This window comes from Chelmon rostratus, chromosome 21 (genome assembly GCF_017976325.1).
Source record: "Chelmon rostratus isolate fCheRos1 chromosome 21, fCheRos1.pri, whole genome shotgun sequence".
NCBI lineage: Eukaryota > Metazoa > Chordata > Actinopteri > Chaetodontiformes > Chaetodontidae > Chelmon > Chelmon rostratus.
Genome location: NC_055678.1, coordinates 937,503 through 956,098, shown reverse-complemented (window position 1 = coordinate 956,098; position 18,596 = coordinate 937,503). Strand labels below are relative to the sequence as shown.

The 18,596-nt window shown below is 43.3% G+C and overlaps 2 protein-coding genes across 2 annotated transcripts; both read left to right on the top strand.

Moving 5' to 3' along the window:
- Window positions 1-5,443: 5,443 nt before the first annotated feature.
- On the top strand, window positions 5,444-7,377 carry LOC121624723 (homeobox protein Hox-A3-like). Its single transcript, XM_041962567.1, has 2 exons — window positions 5,444-5,702; window positions 6,800-7,377. Exons 1-2 carry the CDS (start codon window positions 5,444-5,446, stop codon window positions 7,375-7,377), a joined length of 837 nt encoding a protein of 278 aa, XP_041818501.1.
- A 1,499-nt stretch (window positions 7,378-8,876) lies between these two features.
- Window positions 8,877-10,220, top strand: hoxb1b (homeobox B1b). Its single transcript, XM_041962815.1, has 2 exons — window positions 8,877-9,435; window positions 9,713-10,220. The coding sequence occupies exons 1-2, from the start codon at window positions 8,877-8,879 to the stop codon at window positions 10,021-10,023; spliced, it is 870 nt and encodes a 289-aa protein (XP_041818749.1). The 3' UTR covers window positions 10,024-10,220.
- The last annotated feature ends 8,376 nt before the right edge of the window (window positions 10,221-18,596 follow it).

The window sequence follows — 18,596 nt, the reverse complement described above, 5'->3', positions numbered from 1 at the left end:
AAAAAAAGAAAGAGGACACAATTTTACAGATAATATATTGTTAAAGATTAAAGTAGTGGTTGCAAAAAGTGGTCACATGTTTATGAGCTGGTTGTGTTTTCATTGAAGAAACATTTCCAGTCTAAACATCTCAGAGGAAGAACAGTGAAGAGAAATGTCCAAAAAATGAGAAGAATCTGTAGCAAAGCTTTTTTTTTTTCTCCCATTAATCATCTCATGACCCCTCAGGTTTACCTTGTGACCCTTTGGGGGGGTTTGACCCCCACGTTGGGAACCACTGAACTAAATGAGCCACCTGTATATGATCCAGTTCTCCACCTCGACAGCTACAACAGTAAAACGCTGCTTCCTTTACGCAGCAGAACAATCTGATATATGATAACACATCGCTCGCAGGGACATTCTCCTGCAGAATGACTACTTTTACTTCGGATACTTGTAATGGAGTATTTATACACTGTGTTCTTGGTACTCTTACTTCAGTAAAGGATCTGAGTACTTCCTCCATCACTGTGAGCCTGGAGGGAGATGAAACTTGAGCTCTGTGGCTAACAAATATTTTACAAGGAGTCAAGACGATGGTGACGAGCATGAGGAAACCTCAGAGTCACTGTACATGTTTCTATCTGTGCACGAACTCTTACCATGTTTAAACCAACTGCTACACAATAAAAGCCCCATAAGATGTAAAGCTAACAAATATCTGTCTGAATCTTCAGGTATAGTATACATGAACGACTTTAATAATAGTGAATGAATCATTAGCTGATGTTTTATTCATTGTAGCATTAAATAATCACAACTTTTATGTTGGCAGGATATTAATGAGTTATTAACAATTACAACTTCACACTTGGTGGAATAAACCTCTTTATTAATGACATATTAGCAGTTAACTGCACACTTGGTGGATCAAATCCTTTTAAATGACTTATTAGCATTCATAGCTGCACACTGGATGTATGAAACTTTTATCGATTATTTATTAACATTGATGACTGAGGACTTGGTGTATTAATAGAAAATAAGAAACTGATAGAAAGGGACAAACTCCAGACAACTGGAATTTTCACAACCTGTTATTATTTTCTTGTAATGGACCTAAATTATTTCTTATAAAATAATAGAGCCATTAACAGTAAGTTATAAGACATTTACACATTTTTTTTAAAAAGTACTGTTTAGAAACAAAATCAGGTGTCAAAAGTTCCAGCTCTGCATTTATAATTCTGAGTGTCCAGATGTTAATATTGGGACGGTATAATCAGTGAGGGGGCTGCAGCTCCTGCAGCACGCAGGCCGACGACCTGTCATCTATATAAACCCTGTAGATCCGAATTTGTGTAAATACAGCAGCAGCCACAAATTCGCGTCTTGGGGAGTATGTAGGTGATGACACTTCACCTCCAGAAGGCACTAAAATACTAAGTGCTTCCTGTTTGTCCCTTTCAGGGCAGAAAATGTGGACCCTGCTGCACACGTGATGTTCTCTGGGCCTGTTTTGGTGAGAGGGGCTGTGCGCGCAGAGCTGCAGGCCTGCACCAGACTCCCTCCGCCGCTTTCAGGGTTTTCCCCTTTTTGTCTTGTGGCCGCACACTGCTGGAGAATATGACATCTGTGAAAGTTGCAGGACAGGCCTTCAATGCGGGGCATTGTTCGGCTCACCATTTATCTTCTTTTCACCGCGCTGAACTGCCTGTAGTCGAGGAGGAGTTTTAGTTTGCAGGGAAATGTGAGGAGGACCTCAACAAACAGCTCCAACAGACTCCAAACAGGCTGCAGCGAGGATCTGTCCTGACGAGGAGATGACATCCAAAAGAAAACAGTAAGTTTAGCAAAGATGTTTTTTTTTCCTGTGCTGAGAGCAGAAGCGCAGAGGCGGAGTCTGGGTCGGAGGGAATAATCACGCAGTGGGCGGTAGAACAGAAACGCACCATAATGTGGCTGTAAGCAGATAAAAGCGTGTTTATTGTCATTATTATTATTGTCAGCTATTATAACTTCTCCTGTGAGGAAATATTTCACATTATTACAAGTGTTTACTATATTCTAATTAATGATGTGTTTAAACAGCAGCCTCCTCTGATGCTTCCTGTAGGAGTGACACATTAATTAACACGTCTGTCTGTATTACAGTTTGCTGTGAAGCGTTTATCACATGTGACTCTGCTCTTTATGATCTTCATTTAGCTGAACTATGAATTTTACCAATTTAAAAATATATTTTAAGTGCATTTAAATAACATTTATTTATTCAAATACTGGCTGATTTATGAATTTTCTTCATTGGTCACGCTGTAATCTGCTGCCATCGTTGATTCAACTGTCTTTGAATTAATTCGGGGCCATAAATCGCCTCCTCGTGGACACGTTGTTCCTGCAGCTAATTGACAAGAGGGGTTGCAGGGCTGCATTTGTCAGCAGGCCTGAGAACTGAACGGGGGAGTGGAAGTGTGTGTGTGTGTGTGTGTGTGTGTGTGTGTGTGTGTGTGTGTGTGTGTGTGTGCATGTCCATCACGCATCACACGGGCAGCGTGAGGAGTGTGGAGCTGGCCGTGGTGATGAAGGTGGAGTGTAAAGTGCAGCTCTGGGATGTTGTCACATCTGAACGATAACTGTGTCACCCTCCACAGGCCACAGGGATCAAACATGAATTTAGATTTATGCTGCATGTCTTCATCCAGCGCGTTGACTTATCATGTCGGTCCATCTGCATGTCCTCCTCCAGCCTCCTCCTCCTCTTCCTCTCAGGCTGCCTCGTATATCACAGCACGACTCAGACTTTTTGAAAACGGAGCCTCTTAGTGCTGATTTTCTTTGTATTTTTATGCCACTTTTTATGGCACCATATGCTGTCACAGAGATTTACGCGCATTACGCATATAAGTTGCCAGTTTATTAGGTACAGCTCACTGACAGGCAGTGCGGACTAAATATTAATAACACCTCTCAGTGTAAGGCAATAAAATTCCTCCATTAAGTTATTTGACAAAAAGGTCAACTCACTGGAGATTTCCAGAGCTTTTAGCCACATCTCATGGTCTTCATCAGCGTATGGAGTTCAGGTGTCCTTGTTATTATTTATTCCATAACTGCGTGTGTTAATTTTCAGTAAGTGGACCTTGTGCAAACACTTCCTTTGTCACACTGCTATTTCTCCATCATAGCTTCAGCCATGTGTACCGAATGAACTGCGTGCACGTGCGCACATTTTTAGATCTCTTCTGTGACGTCATGGATACATTTTTTTACTCTTAGAATGAAGCTAAATAAACTTTCTCACACCGCAGCCATGAAAATAAGAGGCTTTTTTCACTTTTATTCTTCGACAAGAGGCCAAGCTGTTCACTCTATATCCACACTGTGTTTGGGCGACGCATGGATCACAGATCAAAGGTGATCATTTGCATTAATTAGTTAAATATTACCTTTCAGAGCCAATCAAAGCGATCGAGCAAAACATGAAGATGAGAGATCAGAAGCAGCGCCAATCGATCCCCTGCAGCAGTGTGGTGGAGCAGAGCAGATCCACCCCGGCCTGCTCACATGTCCTGCAGGCTGACCGCTGTCTGTCTGCCCTTCGCTGCTTTCAGATGACTCTGCTGGATCACTCGTTCAAATTAGAAAAAAAGGATCTCATTATATAAACAAGACGTAATGCACTTGGTATGTGAGCGTGTAAAAAAAAAAAGCCCCCAGACTAAATTACTGATCGCTTTCTTTGCCCGAGTAATTTATGGCTTCTCTGGCTTCGGTCCTAAATGGGATGTTTGAATTTATTATTACAGCGCTGGACAAGTTCCCGGGACTGTTTCAGCAGAACAGAGATGAAGCTGCTCGTGTGTTCATGAAAGTGTGATTTCTGGGCTGAAAGCAGCTTGAATGTTTCAGAGTAAAATGTAAAAACTAGCATCTTCTTTGGCTCATTTGAATTCATGCCAGTGGCGGTGGGAGGCGTCTTCTCAGGCCATTTTCCTTATCTAAATCCACTTAAAAAGGGCTTCACTGCCAAAATATTTCAGCCTCTGCAGGCCTCTTCTGAGCCACCTTAATGTTTTTGTATTTTCATTCTGCTCTAAGTGCCATAAAGATGTAGAGGAAGTCCATTTGAAAAAAGTCCTGTCTTATCTTTATCACAGGGGCTATCACCATGAAACTGTGCCTGCATAATCTGCACACACACACACACACACACACACACACACACACACACACACACAGTAATGCTATGCAGGGCGGTGTGAGCTGCAGAAACACTGTCCACTCTGCTTCACCCAAAGCCGCCACCACCACCACCATCCCATCATCTAATGCGAGAGCCGCTTTGTCTGCAGGGATTATTCTGAAGGGTTTCCAAAAAGGTGAGAGGGAAGCCGTGAGGACTGTTTCGGTGCGGGATGAATGCGGGTTGTGGAGGTAAGGCGGCCGGGGTGTTGTGCCGCGGACTGGGTGATGCGTCTTTATGATTTACGAGCCTGACTCCAGCCGCGGTTCAACCAGAGTTCATAAAGCTGCATGCCTCCAGACTTATTCTCTCTCCCCGCGTCTTCTCTCGCCTTAAAAGTGCTGCTTTGTAATTCGGTTTAATTTCAGAGGAATTAAATTTCATTCAGATTGTGCGTGAAAAAGATTTTGTGTTTTCTTTTTTTTAAGCGCGTTTAGTTTGAGTTGAGGCCAGAAAGGCGCTGCACCGCATGTGGACTCTGTTATTTAGCGTTTTTTCATGGATGAGCTTTTCATCAGTTTGTGATACAACATTTAATTTTTCTCCTTGAAAATGCTACAGATCCATTAACTGAATAAAGGATGTTATTTATTAACAGTCACAGGCTGAATTTAATTCCAGGAAACAAAAAGAATATAACAAAAATAATGCATTTACTTTTATATTAAATGCGTTTTCTTTTTCGTGGCCTCTTCACGTTTGGATGCGCAGAGTAAATCAGTATTTTTCATTTGTTCTTTTAGCAACTTAACGTTAGACTTTCATTTATCATCTTAAGAGAAAGAAAAATGCTAAGAAATAACTTTGATTCTCAACCTGAAATCATTATGATTCCTTTGTTTTAGCTGTTTTACAACACACTGACAAAGAAAATGAGCCTCGATGTAGGCCAGAGGGAATTGTTGGAGTAAACACAAGGGAAATAATTTAATTTGCCCAGATTGTACAAGATGATCCTCAGATTTGTGTTTTTCAGGCGGTTTATTTCCACCAAACTCTTCATTTTGCGTTGCCTCTCGGCCAGGAGAGGCTTGCTATTCATGTCAGCATACTATTGAGTTGATAAGATGGATCATGTGGTCTCCTCCCTGATTCCGTCTCCGTCTTTTCTCTGGATCCTCTCAGGCCAGAAGCCCAGGGCTCTCTGGAAACCCGCCATGTGACATTTGGCTGCCAGCGCTCCGTCAGAAGGTCAAAGGGGGCCCCGGTGCACATTTCATGGAGATGCAGAAAAGCAGCGCTTCACACAGCACCCAGCAGCAGGACTTCTCCAGAGAGCCTCTGGATGGTGTCCGCGGGTTCGGCTGCGCGCATCCAGCAGCCGCACGACAGCAGCTGGCGCAGGTGGAGACGTTAGAGCGCACGTTTCCCCGGAGGTCAAAACAACAAAACCCCAAGTTTCCTATGAGCAAAAAGATTTTCCCCTGGATGAGAGAGTCCAGACACTCAGATGAGAAACACGGCAGACGAGTCGCAGGTCTGTATGACATAAAGAACAGACAGCAATTCTCTTCAAATGAGGCCTTTTCATTAATGCTCCCTTTAACGACTCTTACGCAGCTAATGGAGGAAATTATCTTATATTTTCTCCTTTTCTGGTTCAGGAGGTCAGGAGGCTATTAATGAAGCTCCAGTCAGACATGAAGCAGGAGGATAAACACACCTTGGCTCAGTGTTTTAGGCTCACATGGTTAGTTAGGACGCTAGAGAGATAGAGAATAATAAAATTAACTTTTCAGAACAAAGTTACAAAGTGCTTCAACAGAAAAACCAAAAAACCATTAAAATAACAGAAATGATGTAGTTCAAAGTGAAAGGGTACAGAAACCAAGTCCCGAAAAATAAAGTTTGTCTCTGAGGCTTCACGGTTTCTCCAGACAACCTTTGAATCTTGATTAAGATGAACTCCAAATATCTGTCTGATAACCACTCACTGGCTTCATTTACTGACACACCACTACTGAAAAACTATGAGCTGAACTGAATAGACTCCTGGTTTCTATCCTCCTGTCGGTCCACATCCATCATGTCAGCCTGTCACACACCAGAACTCAGAGTGAGAACAACCTTGTGTGGTCGAATGATGGCGTTTTCTGTTTGTTTGTCTCTAACTCAACTAATTTTTATTTACTGTTTAACCTTTATTTATTCAGGTTAGTTTGTTCCTGTTCAGTAGCTCTTATATATTAACTAAAGAAATTTTCTCCTTTTCAGGATCAAAAGGTCATGAAGTTATAATGAAGCTCAGGCATGAAGCAGGAGGACAAACACACCTTGACTCAGTTTTTAGGCTCATTTCATTCAGGATGTCTTTTAAAGAGATAAATAATAAAACTGCACACAAGTTTATTTAATTGAACCTTGATCTATGATTTATTCAGGTTGGTTTGGCTGAGCATGCACGCTCTTTTCCAGCAGCCATGTGAACGACATCCCATGAACAGAGTTAAAGTGACAGTAGAGACTGAGTGAGAGGAAGCAGGCAGAGGAAAAACAAAGAGAAAGATGGTAAACCTCCAGTAAACCTCTCATTCACTGAACACAACCTGTTCCTGTTCTCTGTTTGCCTCACAGAATGCACCGTCAACGACAAGTGTCCAAGCGCGACCCCGGCCTCCAAGAGGACGCGCACCGCGTACACCAGCGCGCAACTGGTGGAGCTGGAGAAGGAGTTCCACTTCAGCCGCTACCTGTGCAGGCCGCGGCGGGTGGAGATGGCCAGTCTGCTCAACCTCCAGGAGAGGCAGATCAAGATTTGGTTCCAGAACCGGAGGATGAAGCAGAAGAAAGACGAGAGAGTGCAGGGCCTCACCGCCAGCACCACCACCTCCTCCTCCTCAACCCCGTCCTCCCCCTCCGCCCCGGGCAGCCCCACACTGTCGAGCCTGGGTTATGTCCATCTGGGCGGGGATTACCAGCCGGCCTCTCCTCCGCTCAAGTCCCAGCAACACCAGACCCAGGCGGCGTACCCGGCAGAGTGCTCCAAATATCCACCTCCAGGCTTCACGCACGGCCCGCAGTTTAACGCACAGTATAACGCGCACAACGGCGCACACGCACCGCATACACACGTGGATCTTAACGAGTCTTATTTCCCACAGAGCTGCACTCAGGACAGAATCATGCAAGCTCCAAAACTGACTCATCTGTAGCAGCAAAGACCTTCCCTCTAACCCATGGAAGACTTCACTGATCTGTGTTTGCATTTTAATATTCATTCATTTATTTTACAAAGCAATCTAAATATTATTCTTATTTATTTGCATTCATACATATTTATTCATGTTGTACGTTTTATATGTATTGTTGTGTGTTAACTTCTGGTCGTGGGCTTCTCCTCATAATTTTTCCAGACATTATAGAAATGCTGTACTGCAGCTCTGCGCATCTTCAACTGTTCGCTGTTGTTTCAGCTAATAAATAAACGAAAATGTTGAGATTTTCCCAGCGCACTCTCCAGAGAAAATACTCCTCTCAGAGCCAGAATACACCAAGAAAAACGACTGTAATGCAGCCAAAACGCTGGAAAAATTACAAATTCCCTTCTTTTTATTCATTTATTTTTTGTTAAAGCTTAATTAGCACTTGAGGTCTGTAACATCACATTAACTCGTACTTAATTACGGATGAGTGTGGACGTGATAGGTTTGTAAGATATTACATTATAGTCTTGGTGTCGTTAACTCTCAAGCACGAAAAGGAAGCTGGAAAAAGCCTCTATGGTTCTTAACTGTGTCTTTGTTCTTTCATGGGCGAAGTGAGGCCACACAGGCTGTCAGTCTGTAAAAAGAGCGCATGATGGATCACTGAACTCTCTGCGCTGCTTTCAGTCTGTCTGCAGGATTCATGTCGTCCAGAGGCCCAAGAAATGTTTTAAAAAGCCAGTTCACACTTTGACTGAAGTTACATTCAGATAAATTCAGTTTTCTATGGCGACACTTTCTTCTCAAAGCTGATATTTTAATCCTGAGAATTCAGCCAAGTTCGTGCACAACAGATAATAAAATCCCCGTTTAAACTGCATGTAGGTCAGAAATTAAAAAAGGTCAACATATGTACATGAACATTTAATTCCCAGACCTTATCAACATTATTATTACTAGTGTTTGCTTTTAGTGGCATTCAGGTTTGTTCAAAAGAATCATTTATTAGTCTCTGCAGTAACTTTTGACGTCTTCAAGACAACAATAATGTACAACGTGTGCCACATTTTCTTTTCTGTGGAGGTCCTTATCATAACATTTATAACACTAAATCCATATTATTATTATTACTATTATTATTATGACTCTTGTTATTATTTGTCATTATCTTTAAAATGTGCCATTATTTTGCCATTTTGAGCTCCTCTAACGCGGTAAATGTGTCCTGATGTTTGTGTTCTTATCAGATGGATGAGCGCGTTTGATTGAAGCGTTTGTCATGTAAATGCGAGCTGTTTGATGGACGAGCCTGCAGACTTGACAGAGTGCAGTAGGTCCTTTGCCATTGGCGTTTAGCGGGTCACATGGTGTGTCAGGAAGGTGATATGAGGGTGGAAGGCAGTTTTACAGCTTTGACATACTACCTAGAAGGTTAGGGCAAAGGGAGCAGCGATTAATGACTGCTCAGGCTCGATCAGTTCTGAACAAACAATAGGCCCAAGACCAGGATGAACTCCTACTTAGACTACCCCGTGTGCAACCGGGGAGCAAACATTTTCAGTGCCAAGGCCGGATACCACAATTTGAACCATGGATACATGTCGTCCAACTCGTGCGCAACAAGTGATACTTACGCACCGGACGGGCGCTTAGTTGCTGCAACTTCCGCACCACACCAGACCCCGAACCTCCCTCTGCACCACCAGCCACACGTCAACCTGGATCTGCAGTTTGCAACACCGGGGACCTCCATGTATGCGTCACCGCTGGAGTACGGACATCACCAGTACGGCCTCGCACCCGAACAGGACCGGAGCTACATTCATGCGCAAGTTTCACCGCTTGGAACAAACATGGCTCCCTACACCGGGGACAGCTGTGGGCCTGGAGGTGCAAACGGTGGCCAGTATCTGCATTTTGCCAACGGGGATCAGAGGCTGCAAGAATATTCAGAGAGTGTGTACACAAGGTTACCGACCCAAAGCAAGGAGAGGGATCTGGATCATGTGGAGGAAACTTCTAAAACATTCGACTGGATGAAAGTGAAGAGGAATCCTCCCAAAACAGGTTCGTTCATCCTCACACAGATTATTAGACAATTAGAACTAGAACTGCAGTTTAGAGAACCCAGGAGAGCTCTGGAGGTAAGTGACTCACAGCGCGTAAAGACACAGATCAGCTGATATAATGAAATCTAAGTGTTTTAAATTGTTCTGAAAATTTGTGTTTGGCGACTAACGTTTTGTGTGTTTGTCTATTCTCACATTCACATCGAAACGCCACATTTCAGCTCCATGACGTTCATGTTTTCCTCCATCATCCATTCATTCATGTCTCTCCTCAGCTGCCGTGTCGGAGTTCGGGGTTCCCGGCCAGCACAACGTGATCCGAACCAACTTCACCACCAAGCAGCTGACCGAGCTGGAGAAAGAGTTCCACTTCAACAAATACCTGACGCGGGCACGGAGGGTGGAGGTCGCCGCCAGTCTGGAGCTCAACGAGACGCAGGTGAAAATCTGGTTCCAGAACCGCAGGATGAAGCAGAAGAAACGCGAGAAACTGGGCTGCGTTTTGGTCAACAGTCCGACACCTGTGGAGAAACCCCCCGGCCCTGACACCTCTCCGAAGGCAAAGGGCAAAGACTGTGAACCGTGATGGGACTTTAAAAATAGACTGAGGGGGCAGCGCGGTTCTCCACTTGTGCCCCTCAGTCGCACCATTCCAGAAAAACTGTGAAAAATGCACGTGGACTTGTGAAGTACATCCAGGTCTGTCTGCTCATGTGCTGATAGTGCACTGACTGCAGAGAAACTTTTTAAAAACGTTTCTTTCATCCATTCTTGTGTCTGAAAGCTTCTCATCATGAGCCGATGCTGTTTTGTGTTGGAGCACTGAAGTACTCAGTGTCACTGTTTGCACTATTTATTTACAGGGTATTTTCCAACATTTTTTGAGATGATTTATCTTAATAAAGTCTATAAAATGGAAAGAAATATTGTATTTGCCGTTAATGTAAAATGAAAATGTCTGGCTGTAACAATGCTGAAAATCCAATCAAACTAACTTTTGTTACAGAAATTTCTCCCTTTGACGAAGTCTTTTCCTCCTATTTTTGGAAAAATAAATGTATATAATAAATTGTTCTTATTACAAATACGACAAATTCTTTTTCCATATTTACTTCCACCAACAGTCTCACCAAAGTCCCCTTGCATAATGTGACAAGAGGAATCTTTCACAACACATGGGGTGGTTCCCAGCGACCTTTTCACCTCCAAATACCTCCAGGGGCTCTAAACATGACAACAAACTCCAGGGAGCCAGGTCTCACCCTCGATTTGTTACCCAAATTCTGCAGTGATACAGCTGACACAGGCTGCGATGACATCCACTTGTATTTCACATTATTTGACTTGAATACCTTTCATTAAACGACCACAAACAGGAACTAAGTCGATCATTCAACTCTCAGCGCTCATTCTGGCTCGAGCAGAACGTTTGCCGGACCTGACCACCTAGTTTCATCCGATGGTGAAGGGGCAGCAGTTTCAATATTTGCACTGGGTGTTAGGTTTGCGCACACAGTTTCTGCCCCGGCAGCACTGGCCTGTCGGTGCCCTTTTCCCTAAAGCTGAGGTTCACACAGAGTTCAGGCACAAATGAATGCAGAGTCAATCTGTCAAGACACCAGAGTGGCTTAGAGAAGTCGAGCGAAGGCCTCTCACGCTTCAGATTTCTGCAGGTATTGCTTTTAATATTTAGACTAAAAAGATTATGGGCTGTTTAGTCAATGTGCTGGTTTGTGCGAGTTGTTCTAAGTTCAAGGCGTCTGAAAAAGATGTTTCTAGGAAATGGAAATCAGCAATCATTTGAAATATATCCGCATGAGTATGCAGTTCTCTCACAACTATATTAAAAATTAATACAGTTCCACTAATAGAAGTTACAGTTGAAATACCATACGGCCCATTACTGTAAATTAGAAAAGGGCTGAGAGGTTTGTTGTCATGCATTTCTTTATCAGCCAAAAGCTTCCTCCTCAGATGAGTCACAAGGCCAAGGACTGGGGAGGTGACAATCGATATGGTGAATAGTGACAGATTCAACAACAGAAAAAGGGGACGGTGCAGAAAACAAGTGTGGGACTTCATTCCAGAGGTGTGATCCCTGCCATCTCTGTAGGTAATACCTCAGCGCTCCCAGCGGGCTCTCCATCTGGAGGTGTCAGAGTCGGTGCTGCAGCCAACACCGCGGAGACAGATGTTCAGCTGGGGGAGAGGAGGAGGTTTTTCACCTTCGGATCAGCGTGGCCCCCCTCGCCTTCTGCCGGAGAATGTAGGGCAAGGAGAGGAGACTAGCAGAAAATGTTTAATGAACGCCGACCTCACAAAAATAATCAAAAACTCGGCAGCAGGAACGCCTGACTGCACAAACATGAGGTCTATTGATAGATACAGCAGCCAACCTCTTTCTCCTCAGATATCTTACACATCTTTAGCCAGCCCCCCCCCCCCCCCCCCCCCGCACTTCGTTTGAGGTCAACCCAGAGCTGTTTGTACCCCATGCTGCTTGCAGTTGTTGCAGGCTCTTTTACAAGTCTATTGCCAGGCTCACTTCCTTGGTCTTCTACCAGTTCCTCTGTCGCATGTCACTCTGCAGGGTCCCGGGGCTTCAAAGAGAAACTAGATGCAGTATTCATGGGAGAACGGGGGGTTGGTCATCTAAGAGATACCACGGAGGAGTTATTTTTATTGTCAGATATCAAACACGGCTATTCAGCTTAACGGCATTTATCTATCACATATACAGCACAGACGCTGGTCTGCTGACAAGACGCAGAGATGAATGGAGCGGCGGAGGAGCCTTTTCCTCTAAACAGACCAATATTGACAATATTTATAAAATAAAACATAACGGACCTTTTCAGGGATAACAATAAAGTCATAATTCCATCACTGTCCCTGGTGTTTTATTACGGCCTGCAAACCTTTATCAGGATGGAGAAAGGCATTTCATCACTGTCTAAAAATACGGGAAAACAAGAAGTCAGGCTGTAACCAAATATTATTTTCATTACTGATTAATTTGCAGATTATTTTCACCATTAATTGTTTGGTCACAATTTCCTCCAGCCCAAGGTGATGTTTTGTTTTGTCCCACTAACAAATCCAAGATATTCAATTTACCTTAATGTAAGACAATTAAAAGCAGCAGAGTTTCACATTTAATAAAGTGGAAACATGAAAAGTTTGAACATACTATAGCAGCAGTGTTAATAATCGTAATGAACACAGTACTTTATTTAGAACCTTTTAAGCATGTGACAAAGTGTTGGAAATTTAGAGAATCGTGAGACAGTCACGTTCTTCTACTCTGTAATTTCCAGTTTCTCAGCTGTTATTGTTCATTGAGGCCTCGCAGAGAAATGCTGCCTAGTTACGTATGGCACACTCTCTTCTTCCTTTGTTATGGCACCGAGGCTCTATTTAGACCAGGCTGAGACATTCTTGACAACCATCCCCCATCCAAGTCAGGCTCTATTGGATCTGGAAGCGGCAGCCGACCTGAAGCTCCAGCCTCCTGGGTCCCCCTGCGACTGCATCCTTTCCCCACTCCATCAGCATAGTAACTGAGAGAGACAAGTGACTTGGCCAGGGTTAACGTCTTAATACTCCCTGGGATTGCCTCCAGGATCCAAATGGCTACCCCTAATAGTTTTCCTCCTCCGTGTGCCTGTCAGACCGCCATGACTATATGGCGTAAGAAAAACAAGACTAGCTGAGAGGCAGAGTAACGAAGCAGCACAATGAAATAATGAGGGGTGGTGAGGAAGAATAGAGCGCCCGTGAAAGCTTTGGTGTGAAGATGCGGGTCGGAAGCGATGCTCGCCGCCCACGCGCCGATGTGCTCCTGCCTGGATACTTTGCATGGAGGGCCTGTAGACTTGAAATTAAACCGGCGTCTTCCTTTTAGAGCCCAGGAGGGGAAAACCAGAACTCAATCAGTGTCACGTCACATGGTTCAAAGCGGCCAATTCGACGCTGCCAGGAGGTTGAGAAATGCAAGGTGACAGTTCATTTTACCAGTGACAGTGTGTCGGTCTCGCTTGCTGGTTCCCCAGTCAATTCCCAGCGAGCAGTGAAGGTTGAGCGTTGCCGGAGACAGACAGCAGCCCCCCTCCCCTTCACCACCACCACCACTCTCTCATCGACCCCACTCTGCTTTGTATTCCAATTAACTGGACAGAGGGAGAGGCGGCGGTGTGCAGGATCACAAGCATGGGCAGACACATTCTTCTGGCGTCCTTCCAGTCTCTCAATCCCACCACTATCAATAGTGCTGTGCTTCCCTTTCCCTTCCTTTCCCTCAGCCTCGCCTCACGACAAGGGCCAGTTGTTTCAAGGGGATAATTCACAGATTCTTCTTTAACAACTGCCTCTAGGGACAATGTCTTGGTGATGAAAAATAGGTCCCTCTCACACATTCATACATCACATGTAATAGAGGTATGTAATCCCTCAGTGGAGTCAACGCACGGCGAGCTGTAACTGCTGTCCTTAACAGACACCTCAAATAATGCTGAATTAATATTTTGAAATGGCTCATATATCCTAACATAATACAATTTGAATGATTTTACATTCAATGCTCACAGGGCTCACATTGATTTGAGTACAAGCTGAGGTAACCTCCTGAGCAAGTCAATATGTAGCTGACTGAAGGTTGTAGATTTAGCGCAGCACATTTGCTCTTCTGTCTTTTGTGTCCTCAATCTATCATCACTTTTTACCTCGCCGCCACCAAAGCCCCCCTACGCTGACATGTGTTTGAGCTATGGGTGGGTTGGGAATACAATGATTCTGAGGAAATCCGAAAAGTAAACTACCTCTTTTTATCTCCTCGAGCAACACAAACATTTACAACAGACCCTTAAGAATCAGGCCAAACACCTTTTTTTTTTTATTAAGGTTTGAAGATGCTTTGACGTGTTTGAGCGCCAACTTGAGATATTTGCTATTGGATAAGGTGACACTTATTCTTACAGAGTGATTTATGCCAAGGTTTGAGAACAAATCATAACACTTTAATCTATAACCTGAGTCCTTTGCCTATTTTGTGGTCCCATTTCTAAGCTTTTTACAGAATTTTGGACATGATTCCCTCATTTTGAGCATGAACTTATCCCTCAACCACAGCACTTCCTTTTTCTGAAATTAAGACAAAGACAAACGGAGCCTGAAAGACAGGCATGGGTGCTTCACTATTTGCCCCTCTGGACTGCATAAGAATTTCTGCCTATCTTGAGAATGCAGCGTGGTGTGGGTGTGTGTGTGTTTTCAGGACAGGATACACAAAACACACACCCCTCACGCCCCGAGGATCCTCCTGACTCTCTCTCCTGGCTCTATCAGATCAGAGAGACCCGCTGGCCCTCCCCACACTGCAATGCAAATGAAAAGGAATGCGCTGATAAAAGGCCAGATCCTAAAGATGAGAGGGCAGAAGGAGGACAGAGGCAGCGAATGCTAAAGGGGGAGAGCCTCTTGGGGAGATGAGAGGTGGCGGAGGAGTCAGTGTTGGTAGTAGCGGGAGATCATAGCCTTGCTCCCCCTCAGCGGCGTTTGATATAGGGCTTTTGTCGCTCTTTCAGCGGTGCATTGTTGGGTGGTGTAATCCCCGTCGGATTACAAAGGGCTTCCCTTTTCATATGGGGCTGACCCAGCAGGCAGGTGGCTGCAGCTCTGTGGAGCTGTCAAGGGGAGGGAACCTCTTTTCCAGGGGAGGGGACCCCAGTTCCTCTTACCTTCACAGGGGCTTTTTGCTGGGAGGCCAGTCAGGCGGAGGTCAACATTGGGACAATTCTGACATGAGATTCAACTCGCCCTGACCCCGTGGCTTCCTGTAGAGACCTGACAGGGAAGGAGGCCATCATGAGATAGCATTCAATGTGAAATACTGAAAACTATTAAAATACAACTATGCAGCGGGGGAAACTGCTGCTACTACTTTTTGCTATGCCAGAAAATGTAATTTTAAATTAATAGTAAAAATGCAAAAGCACAGTCACTTTTTACCTTAATTCAAGAGACATGATGAATCACTAAATTTGAGATTAATGCAGCACCTAGAAGATATTATAAATTTCTCATTTTCTGTGCTTAAACAGAATTTGAACCAAATGTGCAAATCATCCATGGACACTGCCTTTTATTTTATTAGGTATGATTTAAAAATGTTGGATTAAGACCTATTTCTGTCTCAGGCCTGTGAGCCTGTGAAATAGCAGCTAATGTTGAATGTGTGTGTCTGTGAGACATCGCCGCAGATATGAAATAATCATCTCATGAGCTTGAATACACATTCCATATTTTAAAAAGTGAAACAAATATAAGATTAGTCCAGCATAGCATTGATTAATATCTGGTGCATTGTGTCGATGTGAGCAGTGTCTGATTGAGCTTTGGTTTCTTGATGGCTTTCATTGTAGTGTTTCAGTAATACAGGATCAATAAGGCAATAGTCAGGCCACCACTATTTCTATTATACTACCACCCATACCTCCTCTACAATAATGTCGACCGTGTATATAAAAGACCAGTTGAATCAGTGTTCACCCTCTACTAGTAATATAAACCATTCATCCATGCCCCGTCACATATAGTAAGGGACCAATTTAAGGATGCTTCATTCACGTGTTGTCAGAAATATCACAATTAGTTTTTTAGTCAGAAAGACCCATCAAAATGTTGAATACTGTAATTCTAACAGTGAAAGTGAGAATTTCTGATGACCAATTTGACACAATGTGCTATTTAGAGTGGAGATAATGTTAATTAACCATTTAAAAATCTGAGTAAAAAGTAATTGAACCTTCGCTGTTATATCTTTTACTGTTGTATGGTCTTGCTAAAACATCCAATTCATCCCTCTGCATTTTCGTATTTTTAAATACAAGACAGTGTATGCCACTGGATTTCTATTACAGCATTGCAAGTCCTCATTATGCTCTATAATTTTCATTACTTGAATGTTAATACACTGCAACTTTGAACTTTGATTTATAATTTCAGTTTCTAAAATGACACTTGAAGGCAGCATCTGCACAAAATGTATATTAGTTATCCCTGTGTACATTAAAATATACATTTGTTTAAATACTAATCCCTGCTTTCACTGTCCACATCATTGAAAAATGTAGTTCGTGTACAATAACTAAAAACACTTCAGCAACTATTTCTACCGTTGTTGTAAAAACATCGTCTGGATACACCCCAGGTCTGATAGACCATTTTACAACTTTGTTAGCACACTGGGAGATGAGGACTTGAATGCAGCATGACAAAAAAAAAAAACGCTAGTGTACATTCACAGAAAGCCACCGTTTAAAACGTATTTCCACCTTTATTGCAACGTTAGGTGGTAAATATATGAACTTACTCTGAAATAAAGCTGTTCGAGGAGGAACGTCGACTGACTTCAAAGGCCAGGTAACATTAGCTAATTATCGGCCTCCAACCACGTCCGATCAGGCTAACTTAGCTAACAGTACATTAGCTACAGGTTAGCTTCACGTCAACGTAAAACCGTTAAACTTTGTCTGCGTGACAAACACAGAGGTTCAGTTAAGCACAGCGTCTGCCTCGTGAGTCTGACGCAGTGACCTGAAATATGGAAAATGGCGCTAAATGACCATTTCCGGGTTAACGTCAATTAGCAGGTTAGCAGCAGTTTAGCTAACATCCACTCTCAGCAGGACTGGCTGTGACTTTGTAGATGATTTCACGGGGCTAGTGATCAATGATGCGGGCATGACAAAGAAAAAGGTGGGTAAAATATGATCCAGCCAGTGATGGAACAAAGCGCACCTATACTTTTAATTAGAGATGATCACATTTAGGCATTTTCTAATGACTTGAATTAGCTATGTTAGCTAGACCAATGTCTCATCAGCTATTGCTCGTAACAGCTAAGCAATATGAGTGAAATAGGGCTCTGTAAAATATTACTAGATGACTTTTATTAGAAAAAACAGGCCATATTTGTGGTTGTGTGAACAGTTATGGAACATGTGGAATAATTTATCCAAAACAGCAAAGGGCTGTTATTTGTTTCACCACAAAACTAGGGCATACTGTTAAACTACTGTTTGGGTCTCTCTCCCACACACACACACACACACACACACACACACACACACACACATATATATACACAGACTGTAGGATTTTAAATTATTTTTAGGATTTAAGAGCCTTGAACACATCCACACTGAGGCAGAAAGACCACCTGACTTGTGTTATAGTAATGCTGAATAATTTCCTCAGTACTCCAGTACCTGATGTACAGGGGTACCTGATGTGCAGGTGTGCCGCTTGCCTCTCTGTAGTTTCTGTGTTGCTGGGTGCAGTGTTTGATTTCAGAATGATACTTAGATGTTATATCAACTGTTTTAGTTTGGTACACATTTTCATGGGACCCCATTAGCGCAGTAGGTGCCCCCATAGCATCCCCAGCCTTAAGGTTTGAATGGCCTTTTTCATTTGAAGGGGAATCCTGTTTTTGCTGACAGGTATATTTTTTTGTAATGTGGTGCTTTATTGATCCCTGTGGTGAAATTGTCTGTTTGCGCTTCCCACTTTGTAGGGAGGTCAAGCTGCAAAAGATCAGCAACAGAGCAGCATATCTGGAGCTGGCAGGCATTCATTGTCTTGCTCAGTGACACTTCAACAGTCCGGATGCTTGCCAACCTGGACACGTGAGCCCTGGTCATTTGGTTGAAGGTAAGGTGATTTTACCGCTATTTAAAGCACTTCAGAATGTAACTGGATGTAAAAAAAATGTTGACACAGGGCTGCAGTTGGTTTGCAAGTTTTACACACAAAAATAACTTGATCTCTTTTATCTATTTCTATTTGATTATGGGTCAGCTGAACACCCACAAATACACGAGGGAAAGCAAAAAAAAGAGAGGCGTTACATATTATTTCAGCAGCAGATGCAGGTCAAAAGTTTCCATTCATATGTTTTTCAGGTGTTTCAAGCTGCCCACACACACACACCTGCACACACATGATTTGTATTTCTTCTTAATTTCATTCACATCTATATCACAAGTAGTTTTGCAAGGCTCTGATGCTATTAAAGGTGGCCAGTGTGCAGAATCATGGCCCATACTTAGGCTTGCTTTGTAAAATGTTATTGTAGGTCAGACAGAGGGGATTTCTCTG

What these genes read in the sequence shown, in the direction of transcription:
- LOC121624723 (XM_041962567.1), top strand. Translation starts at nt 5,444, where the DNA reads ATGGAGATGCAGAAAAGCAGCGCTTCACACAGCACCCAGCAGCAGGAC. An exon ending in ACACGGCAGACGAGTCGCAG is followed by an intron (nt 5,703 to 6,799) that starts GTCTGTATGACA and finishes TTTGCCTCACAG; the next exon opens with AATGCACCGTCAACGACAAG.
- hoxb1b (XM_041962815.1), top strand. Translation starts at nt 8,877, where the DNA reads ATGAACTCCTACTTAGACTACCCCGTGTGCAACCGGGGAGCAAACATT. An exon ending in GAGGAATCCTCCCAAAACAG is followed by an intron (nt 9,436 to 9,712) that starts GTTCGTTCATCC and finishes GTCTCTCCTCAG; the next exon opens with CTGCCGTGTCGGAGTTCGGG.